The sequence below is a fragment of the Mesoplodon densirostris genome, chromosome 19 (assembly GCF_025265405.1).
Source record: "Mesoplodon densirostris isolate mMesDen1 chromosome 19, mMesDen1 primary haplotype, whole genome shotgun sequence".
NCBI classification, from domain to species: Eukaryota; Metazoa; Chordata; class Mammalia; order Artiodactyla; family Ziphiidae; genus Mesoplodon; species Mesoplodon densirostris.
In genome coordinates this window covers 54,779,316-54,794,262 of record NC_082679.1, presented here as the reverse complement: position 1 = coordinate 54,794,262, position 14,947 = coordinate 54,779,316, and the positions used below count along the sequence as shown (strand labels likewise).

At 37.2% G+C, this 14,947-nt stretch overlaps 1 protein-coding gene across 7 annotated transcripts in view; it reads right to left on the bottom strand.

The window, feature by feature from the left end:
• Positions 1–14,947, bottom strand: part of CNTNAP4 (contactin associated protein family member 4) — a 270,181-nt gene that overhangs the window by 61,989 nt on the left and 193,245 nt on the right. For all 7 annotated transcript variants that reach the window (XM_060083395.1, XM_060083397.1, XM_060083401.1 and 4 more), the window contains 2 exons: positions 11,413–11,519; positions 8,404–8,523 (listed from right to left, as the gene is read on the bottom strand). In XM_060083395.1, the coding sequence (XP_059939378.1) occupies positions 8,404–8,523; positions 11,413–11,519 (227 nt within the window). The remainder of the gene's footprint in view (positions 1–8,403; positions 8,524–11,412; positions 11,520–14,947) is intronic.

Below are 14,947 nucleotides of genomic sequence, written 5' to 3'. Positions count from 1 at the left end.
GTCAAGGTAAGGAAACACAGGGAAATGAGTAAGAAGAGATAGCAGAAAATCTATGAAATTAATATATATACTAAAACATTGAAAGGCAGTTTGGGTTTATTGGTGTCTCTCCCTGAAAGTGATTTCTAACATATAGATTGTATGTAAAGCAACTGAGTGATTAAGAACTTGATTTGTCTTGGGCTGACTACTATTTTCTAGTGTGATAACAGTGTAAAGAAAAAACATGCTGTTTAAGCAACACAGTTGCAGAGTATGTGTTCCTTCAGGATTAATAGCTGCGGGTGATAGAGGTGATAAAGACTGTAAGAGTGGGTAGGAAGTGCTGTGTTAAGGAAAGCTGGGAGATGAAAGAAAAGCTAGCATCCTGGAGCAAAACTTGATGTAAACAAGGCTGCATTTGAATAATGATAGCGAGTTATTAACTCTCATAGCTATTAAGAAGGTCTTTACTATTGAAATCCCTAAAGTAAAAATAGTTTTGCTATTATGTCTTTTTTTAAAAAATAAATGTATTCATTTACTTTTGGCTGCGTTGGGTCTTTTTGCTGCACGCGGGCTTTTCTCTAGTTGCAGCGAGTGGGGGCTACTCTTTGTTGCGGCATGCAGGCTTCTCGTTGTGGTGGCCTCTCTTGTTGTGGAGCATGGGCTCTAGGCGCTCGGGCTCAGTAGCTGTGGCACGTAGGCTCAGTAGTTGTGGCTCGCGGGCTCTAGGGCACAGGCTCAGTAGTTGCGGCACCTGGGCTTAGTTGCTCTGTGGCATGTGGGATCTTCCCAGAACAGGGCTCCAACCCATAACCCCTGCATTGGCAGGCGGCTTCTTAACCACTGCACCACCAGGGAAGTCTTAACACTCTCCAGACTTCTCATGAAAGGGTCTCAGGGGCCCCTATCTCAGAATCACATGGGGAGCTTGGATTTAATAGAGTAGACCTTGGTCTCTACACTTACTGAGTCAGTGAAACCAAATCCAGGAGTCTTGGTAGTGGGGCACTGGGAAAAGGTGACTTTAAACTATAGAATTATTATTTTCACAAAAGTTAAAAAGCCACGGCTATACCTCTCAGCAATTTCTCTGCACTGAAACAACTGTCCTTGCAGTACACTATTTGATGCTGAGACATTTCTTGAACATAAAACTATTTCTTTACAGAGAAAGCAATGGCTTTAGTGTACAAGAAGAACAAAAAAGCCCTATACATTTCAACAGAGACAACCACTGGGATTCATATTATCCTAATTATTTTAAAATTATATTTAGAATACTCTGTTTAGAAAGAATTTTCAGTTTTTAACATAGTTTAGGAAATTATCCATTCAAAAGGGATTTTCTTTGTATCTTTTAGCTTGTAATGCTTAAAGATATTTAAATCCATGTGGAATCATCTGTTGGACAGTAATTCTAGACTAAGAACTTTTTTTTTTTTTTAGTTACACATTTGCAAGCTGCCAATTCAGCATTTTGTCTTGCCTTCATAATTGGTATACCTGATTGCTGTAGCTTGAGGATATGTTATTGGCTACAAGCAATGAGACATTGGTAGAACGTAGCCTTATTTTCAGGCTGGGAGACGGGACCAGGGTTTGATGTCTTGATCTATCCCTAATGACACTCCTTAGTCTGCCTCTGTCAACCTCCTTGAGTCTTGGTTTCCGCATTTGCAAAACCACATCAGTAAGCAAAGTTTCAAGTTGTACTGTGCATTTTTCACTGGGTTGTTACACTCTGGGACTGTCACTTTTGTTTGAATAGGTTTCAATATTCCGGAGCTTCTGAAGACACTTCCCTGCTTCCTAACTGGATTATCTGTGTCTCTGTCCTCCACTGCTTGCTCTTCAAATGGCTTTAAGTTTTGTGAATGTCCTCTTTTTCATCAATACTTTTTGATAATTTTGCTAAAGCACCTTTAACCTCTGTGTGTGTATATATACATAAAATTACTTCTTTGAATTGTAGAGTTGAGGTGTGAGACTCAGGTAACTAAAATAGGCATATTAGTAATATGACAAGGTGAATGGTGATTTAATAGAAATGAAATAATTCATTCAATAAAATGAAATTAATAATTTCCTTACCATTTAGATGGTCATGAAAAATGTACATGGCCTATAAATTACTGAATTATTATGCATAATAAACATAATGTAGGCATGCATGTATGTGTATACAATCAATCCTCATTATCTGCACATTCTCATCATTTGTGAATTTGCCTACTCACTAAAATTTATATGAATCCCAAAATCAATTCTTGAGGTGCTCTTGTATGTCTGTAGACACAAAGCAAAAAAACTGAGTTGCCCAATATGAATTTCAGCTGCCTAGCTGAAGCTTAACAGAGCCACACTCTGACTCCTTGCTTCAGCTCTCATACTGTAAACACGTATCCTATTTGTGCCATGTTCTTTGTGCTTGGTGATTTCACTATTTAAAGTGGCCTCCAAGCATAGAGCTGAAGAGCTGTCCAGGGTTCCCAAGCACAAGAAGGCTGTGATGTGCCTTCTGAGAACACATGTGATAGAAAAGCTTCCTTCAGGTAAGAGTTCTGGTGCTATTGGTTGTGAGTTCAATGTTAATGAATCAACAGTGTGTATTAAATAAGGTGTCTTTAGTCTGAAACACTAGTAAAACAAGGTTATATATTGATCAGTTGATGAGAATACTATGACCAGAGGCATGCAGGAACCTAATCTTACTGTAATTCCCTGGGAGCAATGGTTCAGTATTCACTAATTCAAGTGTCTGTGGTTACCACAACATTACTAATCACAGATCATGAGAACTGTGTGTGTGTATGTGTGTGTGTCATATTACTTAAAGCTTTAAAGATTACAGATACTTAGAGGTATCTGAATCACAGAATCAAAACTTCATAAAGCATGTGCATATGAATAGCTCAGGGTGCTTTTGTGGGAATGCAGGATTCACAGGGATGCAGTGATATACTGTTAAATCTCGCTCACAACACAAACAGAAAAAATCAGAAAGTTATTTGACACTTAAATTCATATCTTTCATTTGCAAAATTTTCCTTTTCTCTCTGTGAAGTCTCCTCACATTTATTATGCTCAATTCTCACATAATAGAGCGGGGTGTTCTCTCAAGTTTGAGAACCACAGGTCGAAAACAGCTACTCCCAAACCTGGGTGCACAAAAGCATCAAATGGGAAGATTTTTAAAAACACTGATTTTATCGTCTCACCCCAACCCTCCTGCCTCAGGGCACTACCTGGGAGTCTGTGCTGTGCAGACCGAGGAATTTCATTGAGGAGATAAACATGTAAGAGTCATCAGCTGTCTTAGGTTGCTTTGGCATTTGGAGCGGTGCTATGGTCTGAATGTTTGTGTCCCCCACTAAAATTCATATGTTGAATCACTAACCCCCAAAGGTAATGGTTTTAGTAGGTGGCACCTCTGGGAGATCATGAGGTCAAGAGGGAGGAGCCCTCATGAATGGGATTAGTGCTCTTATAAAAGCGATCCCACTTACAGATTCAATGCAATACCTATCAAACTACCAATGGCATTTTTCACAGAACTAGAACAAAAAATTTCACAATTTGTATGGAAACACAAAAGACCCCGAATAGCCAAAGCAATCTTGAGAACGAAAAACGGAGCTGGAGGAATCAGGCTCCCTGACTTCAGACTATACTACAAAGCTACAGTAATCAAGACAGTATGGTACTGGCACAAAAACAGAAAGATAGATCAATGGAACAGGATAGAAAGCCCACAGATAAACCCACGGACATATGGTCACCTTATCTTTGATAAAGGAGGCAGGAATGTACAGTGGAGAAAGGACAGTCTCTTCAATAAGTGGTGCTGGGAAAACTGGACAGGGACATGTAAAAGTATGAGATTAGATCACTCCCTAACACCATACACAAAAATTAGCTCAAAATGGATTAAAGACCTAAATGTAAGGCCAGACACTATCAAACTCCTAGAGGAAAACATAGGCAGAACACTCTATGACATAAATCACAGCAAGATCCTTTTTGACCCATCTCCTAGAGAAATGGAAATAAAGGCAAAAATAAACACATGGGACCTAATGAAAATTCAAAGCTTTTGCACAGCAAAGGAAACCATAAACAAGACCAAAAGACAACCCTCAGAATGGGAGAAAATATTTGCAAATGAAGCAACTGACAAAGGATTAATCTCCAAAATTTATAAGCAGCTCATGCAGCTCAATAACAGAAAAACAAACAACCCAATCCAAAAATGGGCAGAAGACCTAAATAGACATTTCTCCACAGAAGATATACAGACAGCCAACAAACACATGAAAGGATGCTCAACATCTTTACTCATTAGAGAAATGCAAATCAAAACTACAATGAGATATCATCTCACACCAGTCAGAATGGCCATCATCAAAAAATCTAGAAACAATAAATGCTGGAGAGGGTGTGGAAAAAAGGGAACACTCTTGCACTGCTGGTGGGAATGTGAATTGGTACAGCCACTATGGAGAACGGTATGGAGGTTCCTTAAAAAACTACAAATAGAACTACCATATGACCCAGCAATCCCACTACTGGGCATATACCCTGAGAAAACCATAATTCAAAAAGAGACATGTACCAAAATGTTCATAGCAGCCCTATTTACAATAGCCCGGAGATGGAAACAACCTAAGTGTCCATCATCGGATGAATGGATAAAGAAGATGTGGCACATATATACAATGGAATATTACTCAGCCATAAAAAGAAATGAAATTGAGCTATTTGTAATGAGGTGGATGGACCTAGAGTCTGTCATACAGAGTGAAGTAAGTCAGAAAGAGAAAGACAAATACTGTATGCTGACACATATATATGGAATTTAAGAAAAAAATGTCATCAAGAACATAGGGGTAAGACAGGAATAAAGACACAGACCTACTAGAGCATGGACTTGAGGATATGGGGAGGGGGAAGGGTAAGCTGTGACAAAGTGAAAGAGCGGCATGGACATATATACACTACCAAACGTAAGGTAGATAGCTAGTGGGAAGCAGCTGCATAGCACAGGGAGATCAGCTCGGTTCTTTGTAACCGCCTGGAGGGGTGGGATAGGGAGGGTGGGAGGGAGACGCAAAAGGGAGGGGATATGGGAACATATGTATATGTATAACTGATTAAATTTGTAAAATAAAAAAAAAATTAAAAAAAAAAAAAAAAGCGATCCCACAGAGCTCCTTCTATCATGTGAGGATACAAGAAGTCTGAAATCTGGAAGACAGCCCTCACCTGACAGTGCTGGCACCATGACCTAGGACTTCCCATCCTCTAGAACTGTGAGAAATATTTCTATTGTTTATAAGCTACCCAGTCTGTGGCATTCTGCTACAACACCAAACAGACTAAGACAGGTAGCATCCTCAACGATGGTGACAGCAAACAGAAGCCACCTGGTTGTGTTCTATGAAAAATCTCTAAGACACATTCTATAGTAATTTTCCCGAATATTTGTGGCCAAGGTTTTACCACTACCCTGCAGTTTTCAGAATTACACATTAATACAAAGGAACTGTGGCTCCCATATTCAACTGCCTTCTCAGTTCCACATTTGAATGTGTAACAGACATCTCAAACTCAAAATGTGTACAACTGAGCTCGTTATCTTTCCCTTCAAACCTTCTCTGACCACATCTCAAATAATGGCAACTTAATCACTCCAATTTGCCCAAGCCAAAAATGTGGTGTTATTTTTTTGGTTCCTTTTGTTTTCCCATTCCTCACACATATTCAATGAGAAAATTTAGTCTCTGTCCACCATCTACATTGTATCATCCAGTACAACCCAGCATCTCCAGCTCTTGCCTGGATTCTTGCGTTACTTGAACTTGGTCTCCAAACAGACTTCCAAACTCTTATTATACATATACATCTTATCTATATGTATGTACGTATCTGGTACACACACACACGCACACACACATTTTCTAACTCCTTTCTACCCCTGCTCCTAGATATGCATTTCTCAACACAGGAGCAATCATGATTCTATTAAAGGAAGACAGATTGCATCTACCACTGCTTAAAACTCTCCAATGTCTTCTCAGCTCATTCAGGGTAAAACCCAGAGACCTTACACGTTGTAAGGACCCATGACTCCTCCTCTCCTGCCCCCGCCCACTTGATTCCCTCTTGCTCTCCTACTACTCCCAGATTACTCACCATACTCCAGTCACACTTTATTTGCTGCTGTTTTCTGAACGCACCTGGTAAGATCACCTCTCTCAGGACTTAGCACTTCCTATTTCCTCTGCCCGGAAGGCTCTTTCCCTAGATATTCACTGCCAGATTTTAAGTAGTAAATCTTCCTCTGCCAAGCCTCCTGCTTCAATTTCATATTTCCTTTTTTCTGCTTATTTTGCTCCATGAAATGCTGACTTCCTGACACAGCGCTATCCAATGTAAACTTTTTCCAATGATGGAATAGATGGCTATGGAGCAGTTAAAATGTGGCTAGTGAGACTGAGGAATTGGCTTTTAATTTAATCTTATTTTAATGAATTAATGTAAACTTGTAAAATTTGTTTCAAGTCATTTAGTTATATTAATTAATTTTAATTAAATGTGAACCTAAATAGGCATTTGTTGCTAGTGGCCACTACACTGGAGTGCACCATTCATCTAGAATCTCTTTGTATTTGATGGTGAAGGGATCAAGAGTCTTTTTGACAATATTTACAGACAATTTTCCCCAGCACCACTTGTTGAAAAGACCATCTTTCCTTCACTGTTCATCAGTGCCACCTTTGCAATGAATCAACTATCCATATATGAGGGAGTCTGTTTATAGATTCTCTATGTTGCTTCATTGGTCTATTTGTTTATCCTTGTGTCAATTACATGCTGTTTTACTTAGCCTATCAGTATAATGTCTATATTATATCTGGTAGAGTTGAGTCCTCCAACTTTACTCTTTAAGACTGATTTGGTTCTTCTTGTCCCTTCAAATTTACTGATAAATTGTAGAATCTGCTTACCAATTTTCACCAAAAAAATTACACCAACCAACAAGCACACTGCTGAAATTTTAATTAAGGTTTGCACTGAATCAATACCTAGTTGGGAAGAACTGATGTTTATACCACCCTATTGAGTTTTCTAATCAATGAAACTTTCATATGTCTCCACTTATTTAGGATTTAATTTATCTCAAGAGTATTTTACACTTATCTGTATAAAAGTTGTGCACATCTTTCTTTAGATTTATTACCATGTATCTGAGGTTTTTGATGCTACTGAAAATAGAATCTTCTAAAATTTCATTTTAACTGCTGGTATACAAAAATGAAATTAATTTTTACATTAACTTGATATCTAGTGATCATCCTAAATTTTAACAGTTAGTCTGTAGATTGTTGAGAATACTCTCAATACATAACCTGGCCATCTACAAATAATGAGAGTCATAGTTCTTCCTTTCCAGTACATATATCTTTCATTTCTTTCTCTTGCTTTATTGCACTGGCTAGGACCTCCAAAACAATGGTGAACAGAATGATAATAGCAGGCATCTTTGGGTTAATGTTGGTAACAGGGGTAAAGTTTTTAATATTTCACAATAAACTGTGATATGTGCTGTAGGTTTTTTTATGGGTCCTCTTTAACAAATTAAGGAAATTTTCTTCTATTGGTAATTTACTGAGTTTTCATTTTCTCTTTATCATGAATGGATGTTGAATTTAATCAAACACATATTCCAAGACTATTAATTCCTCTTTAAGTTTATGTAAGTAAAGAATTCAAGAATAAAATTCATTTTTGCCCAAATTTAAAAAGTAAATATTTTCAAAGCTTTCACATGTATCAATCTTTTTTCTTTTATTATTATTTAAAATATTTTTCCACTTTATGTTGGCAAAAATTGTATCTATTTAAGGTATGTAATGTGATGGTTTCATATGAATATACATTGTGAAATGTTCACCATAATCAAGCTAATTAGAATTCATTACCACACTTGTTACATTTTTTTTTTCTTTTCATCCCCCTACTCCCCTCCCCTTGGGCAACCACCTGTTTGTTCTCTGTATCTGTGAGTCTGTTTCTCTTTTATTATGTTTGTTCATTTGTTTTGCTTTCTAGATTCTACTTATAAGTGAAATCATATGGTGTGTATCAATCTTCTAAGAGGAATAAAGTCTACCTTTTTTGTTTTGGGACTTAATAAGATACATTTATTATTAGATGTTCTACACAGATACCACATGCATAGAAAATAATGACATTTTAAATCACCACCATTAAACTATTTTTTAAAGATTTACTTTAACTTCTTCTACTGAACAATATACATTTTAATCAAGTTGCAAATTATGTCAACCTCTTACTTGTTTCATTTTAATTTTGTGTGTTTAAATTTAACTATTAAATGAAAATTGATTAACTCACCAGTCATATTGCAATATAGAAGAAATGGTTCCAGGGGACCACTTCCATCTGCATCTATATAGTAAAATCCTGAAGTATTTCCTCTATGCTTATAGGCTTCACATGACTGCTCATAGATAGCTGTAAAAAAAAAAAAAAGTATCATCATAAGTGAAATAGTATAAAATTAATTTCTTTAATTTTAATTTGGACACAGAATACTCCAAGTCTTGAAATTTGTATGTACATTACTGACCAGGAGAAAAGGTAACACACACTTTAAAACAAAACTCATTTTTTTAAATTAATATGGTTGAAAGAAGGTTAGATAGAAAAAAGGAAAAATGAGATTGCATTTTATGGCATTTCTTTTTATGATTAAAAGAATATGAGAATGAAAATTCAGTTTATTTTTACATTAGGTAAAACAACAAAGGAGATGGTAGGTGTTTTAAATGTTAAGATCCTTATAAGTATAAGGTGACTTCCATTTTGGACATGCATCCAAATGGATCTTTTGACAACCATTTTGGAATTTCTAATTCTAGTATCACCTTGTAATAACCTAACATGTGAAGCACAATAGTGTAATCTCCTTAAATAATCGGCTGTTATTCAAAAATTATGCAATAGAAAAGTTTTAAATAATGCTTTAACTAGTCTCCTTTCTCACATAAAATTGTCTATAGATAAAATACTTTTTTCCATAAAACAAATATGATTTACAGAGCTTCTTGTGAATAATTTAAAAAGTAATTTACATAAGAAATTTTCTCTAATGCTCTGTAATGAGAATTTAAGATAATTAAAATTCAAAGCAGAAGAAATATAAAATACATGCCCTCAAGCGGTCTCAGTGTGTTTTGATCCATAATTGGATGTTTTTAATTACACAATTATATATTTGCCACGTACTAGGTTTGATATTAATAACTGTATATGATGCACTCATCTCATTGAACACTTGGCCAAATGTAATGGTGATTTCCATCAAGCTTTTAATTTTGTGAAATGAGAAATAAACCATCCCCTGAATATCATTCCTTGATCTATTCTAAATTTTCAAAATTATGTTAATGAGTTTTTAGATCATATGAAATAATGTAACTAATTTTCTCAATGTTACAGAAATTTCAGATAATCATACATATTTACTTCTCTACTCTTCTACAGTTTCTTGGTTTTATTTTATTCCTATTGTATATTACACAGACAGAAATATAAGATGGATTGGTTTCTAGTCACATTTGTATTTTGTGCAGTGAAGTGAGCATATGAAAATGGTTCATTTATATATTACTATACGCGCATACATGCGTTGATAAATTCTTTGAAAGAGGCTGGGATATAAACATAACTTTGCAGGGAGGGCTGGTATTAGAAAGGACACACAATTGCATGAGGGTAATTGGAGTACTTTTGCTTTATGTGTATTACTTGGCTTTTTATAACATGACTGTTTAACATATTATTTTCTAGTAAAACCTTTTAAAAGACCCCCATCACTCACCCTCCCTCAACTCAGGCTAACGATACTGATGGCTTCATTATAATTGGGTTTGTCATCCTGGCCCCATTTCCCAGAATGGTCATTGGCAAAACCCTTCGGCTCCCTTTAGACTACCTGCTCAAGAACCTAATAAATTAACTCAATGATTGGATCAAGTTGTGGGCCACAGATGAAAATACGTTATTTATTCACCATCTGATTTTTTTGGCTCAGAGATGTTTGTGTTTATATTTAGATTTAGTCATTGATAACAGTTGAAAATAAACAAATAGTCAATTAAAACACATTCTACTAGCTTTCTGTTTTGAGTTAGTTACTATAATTGGGATGATACCGGATATGAAGAATTAAAATACACCGTCCCTTTGCTGCTGGTGACCTGGGACAAGTAACTTGGCCCTGGCTTGAGTGACAGCAGGCATTCTTCCTGTTCTTATGAGGCACTCCAACCCACACAAGTTGATGCCCCAGGAAAGACTGGCTGCAGTGGTGAAGGCATGAGGGTGAGGCCAGAAGATCCCGCCGCCCCTGCTCACGCCCTCTCCAGCCCTGAGTCAGGACTTCTGAGGGTCCCTTGTGGAGCCTCCAGGGGTGGGAGCCCAGGATTCCAATCTCAACTCCAGCAGGAGTACAAAGCAGTGCACAGTGAAGAGACGAGAGTGGTGAGGCGGAGGACTGCACCTAGCGCCCTGGCCTGAAGTCATGGCTACGGGCCAATAGTACTAAGAGTTAAGCTGCTCAGCAATGTCAGCAACAATATGAAAAAATGGGAAGGAAAAAAAATGGGCCTTTGGGTCTCCCCATCCCACGTCCTGAACAAGTAGACAAGAAAATGACATGAGTCTTAGGACACATGCAAAACTTTTCACCAGGAAAAAAATGAATGGCTTCTAACACAGGAAAAGAGTATTTGGTTGTGGTCCCAGCCTCTGGAGCATAATTGCAAGCGTTCACATTCTCACTGTGCCTCAACTATTTCAGGAGCTTCTGGGCATGGTGATTAATCTCTCCCTGTAACCTAGTAAACTAGGGATAATAACAATGTCTACACCCACCTACCAAGGTGGTCATCAGAATTAAATAAGCTGGGACATGTAAAATACTAGAGCAGTACCTGGCATTTAGAAAATACTCAATAAAATTAACTATTATGATTAATTCCATTTCTACCATCCTTATTCTCATCATCCTTATTAATGGAGTTGCAAGAGAACTGAAGGATCACCTATTCTGCACTGTATTTTATGCTTATCCTTAGCTATCTTTGTTTTCTACACGTGTTTTCCCCTTGCCGGCTCTCTTACTCTTTTCTGTCTTGCTTTATTTTATGTGCTTCTGTAAACTACCTTGACTACTTTATGAAAAGAAGTGTGGACTAAAAATAAACTAGAAATTAACTGAATGCTAATAAGATCCAGGGTTGTACACACATGGACATATATACACACAACAACAACAAAAAAAGGTAATAAATAAGGGAATCAGGACAGAGGCAAGAACCACAGGTATGTGTGGCTTACAGTTGTGGCAAGTTGCTCCCCTGTATCCAGTGTTTGTACAGTTGCAGTGAAAGGTGTCCCAGGACTGGGAACATTGACCACCGTGTTCGCAATAGTTGGGCAAACACCTAAAAGAAGGTGCAGGTACAATTACTACTATTCATTTTGAGAAATCACAAAATACTGACAATTTATACATGATCATGTGAAAGAAGAATGTCAACAGTAACCTAAAGAGTAAATACAGCGTGACTAATGGTCATTTCATTTGTCGTTATGTCGTTATGGTACCTTAATCACAAAACTAAGCCTTAGATCAATAAATTCATCAGGTTTCAACCAATTCTCAGGTAGCTGGGATTGCTTAATTTTCAACATGTCGTACTATATCATAGCCCTTTCTTTTCCCTAGTGACATAACACTAATTCAATATGTTGCCAGAAACATCAATAGTTTACATAAAATAACAACATTTAATCATACTGATTTACTATACTGAATATTTAAAGGAAGAGGGAATAAAGAAGAGAGAAGGAAAGAAGGAAGTGGGAGGGAGGGACATCTCTATTCACTGGGTGTATACATCCGGGAATGTTGAAGATGTACAGTATAGATGCACAAACTCCAAGCAGTGGGTCAGGGTGCATTAGGATGCTGAATCAAAATCACAGGGGCTCCTAGGATATTTTAAATTTTTAAGAGAAATACAGGCATACTCAACATCTGTCAAGCACTGCACAACTTATTAGCTTGAGGTAGTTAAATTTCAACATTAAATAGTAATACATTCCACTTAATCATGTCCTATCTTGGAGAAGCTGGAGTCTTAGTAGTTGTTAAAAAGTAACACCATGTGAAATCAAGTTGAACAAAAGTAAGGGTAGCAGTGTCTGATATGATCCCAAGCTTTGAAAGGTTGTACACTACATTAAAAATAAACTTAAAATATTTTTCAAATTTTATATATATAATTTAAAAATATATATAAAAGTAATATATGTATAAATTACTTTTTCAAAGGTTTCTAAATTGTTAGGACAGGGCTTCCCTGGTGGCACAGTGGTTGAGAATCCACCTGCCAAGGCAGGGGACACGGGTTCGAGTCCTGGTCCAGGAAGATCCTACATACTGCAGAGCAACTAAGCCTGTGTGCCACAACTACTGAGCCTGCGCTCTAGAGCCCGCAAGCCACAACTACTGAAGCCCACACACAGAGAGCCTGTGCTCTGGAACAAGAGAAGCCACCACAATGAGAAGCCTGCGCACCACAACTAGAGAAAGCTCACGCGCAGCAACGAAGATCCAAAAATAAATAAACTAATTAATTAAAATAAATAAATAAATAAATTATTAGGACATAAACACTTGTAAAGTTGCCTGGAACTAAGCCACCGTTTAAATGAAAACGTTAGTTATATCTTTTGGCTTAGGACACTGTGAAAAAATTACTGAAATACATTAAGGTACCCTGGACAAAAAAGTTGAAGAGCTTCTGGTATCAACTCAAATAGCCTTGATCAAATAACTGATGCTTTTTAGAATTTAAATTGAAAGTTATATTGAGACCAATGCTCTCATTCACCCCAGAATAAAAAAATAAATAAATTACAAAACCCGTCAAGAATATATTCTTGATGAAGTTTCTGCCACCTCCTTTTTTAAAACTAAGACTGGGAACTTCATGTTTTGCTTTTAGGATTTTCCCAATTTTAACTGAAAATAATGTTACTATTTTTCCTGATTATAAAAAATAGATATCCACTGTACAGAAATCAAACAATATAGGAAACAATAGAGAAGAAATATACTTTATAATTTCAATATATAAAAATTACCACTATAAACATATATGTGTGTGTATAATGTATTATGTTCATAAGTGTAATCATAAAGTACACACTACTTTACAACCTTTTTTTTTTTTTTTTTTGGTGGTACGCGGGCTTCTCACTGCTGTGGCCTCTCCCGTTGCGGAGCACAGGCTCCGGATGCGCAGGCTCAGCGGCCATGGCGCACGGACCCAGCCGCTCCGCGGCATGTGGGATCTTCCCAAACCGGGGCACGAACCCGTGTCCCCTGCATCGGCAGGGGGACTCTCAACCACTGCGCCACCAGGGAAGCCCTACAACCTTTTTAAGGATTCAAAAATAAATAATGGACAACTTTCCATGCCAATTAAGTTTATATGTATTTTAGCATTTTTATAGATTCACAGGAATCTATTCAAAGAATATTTAAAGAGGTATTTAATTTTTTAAGCATTTCAAATCAATAACAATCTAGAAGAAAGAGGGAATTTTTAAAATAAAATTAAAACAAAAACAATTCTAATTGGTAATCAGAAAAGAAAAGGACAGAGAAGGCTATTCTCTAACAGACCTTGAACAATGTTTTAAAAGGGGGCAGATATAAGTGACTACACCTAAAATTCTAAAGAATGAATCTATTGTGATACATGTACTATTTCTATTTGATCTACTGCAAAAGATACTGTGTCCATTTTCCTAGATTCCTGTTAGACTTGACTTTTCATATTTTTTAATTACAATGTAAAAGACTGGATTGTGGATTTTATTTAAATTCATCATATAGTAGTTCTGTTTGACTACTAGTAACCTATGGCAAATTACATTGTATAGTGAAGTACTGAGTCTCACTAAAGGTTTTAAACAATTATCTTTTATACTTTGCTCCCTGAGAGTCATTCTGATACAAAGTAGAACATAAACAAATGAATATATCAACATGCCCCAAACTGAAGTGATGTGTATTATCTATCTATCTATCTATCTATCTATCTATCTATTTATTTATTTATTTATGGCTGTGTTGGGTCTTCATTGCTGTGCGTGGGCTTTCTCTAGTTGCGGTGAGTGGGGGCTACTCTTCATTGCAGTGCGCGGGCTTCTCTTGTTACGGAGCACGGGCTCTAGGCACACAGGCTTCCATAGTTGTGGCACGTGGGATGAGTAGTTGTGGCCTATGGGCTCTAGAGCGCAGGCTCAGTAGTGGTGGTGCACGGGCTTAGTTGCTCCATGGCATGTGGGATCTTCCTGGACCAGGGCTCGAACTCGTGTCCCCTGCATTGGCAGGTGGATTCTTAACCACTGAGCCACCAGGGAAGCCCTGACGTGTATGATTTTGGTTTATCCTGATTTCTAGCCCATTCCAATTTAAATTCCAAAAGACTTTCACACAATGTACAACTTGGCTAGAATTAAAGATACTGAAGTAAAAATCTATACAACATTACCACATTTAGGAAACATAACCAAAATTAGATATGTATGGGTCCTGGGAAAATGGTGACCACCTGAATTCAAATCTCATATCCTTCCTCAAAATATGAAATCAACAAGAACCGGCCCTTTACCCCACAAATAACTTCCTCCCCATGAAATAAACAAGCCACCCCTTCAGTATCATGGGAGACAGAACACCACCATGATCTTCAATCAACCGTCAGCAGAGGAATAAACACAACGTGTGAACATAAGGAAGAAGGAACAAGGGGAGGTTTAAAGGGCTCCTCAGAGGAGAGGAGAGGGAGGGTGG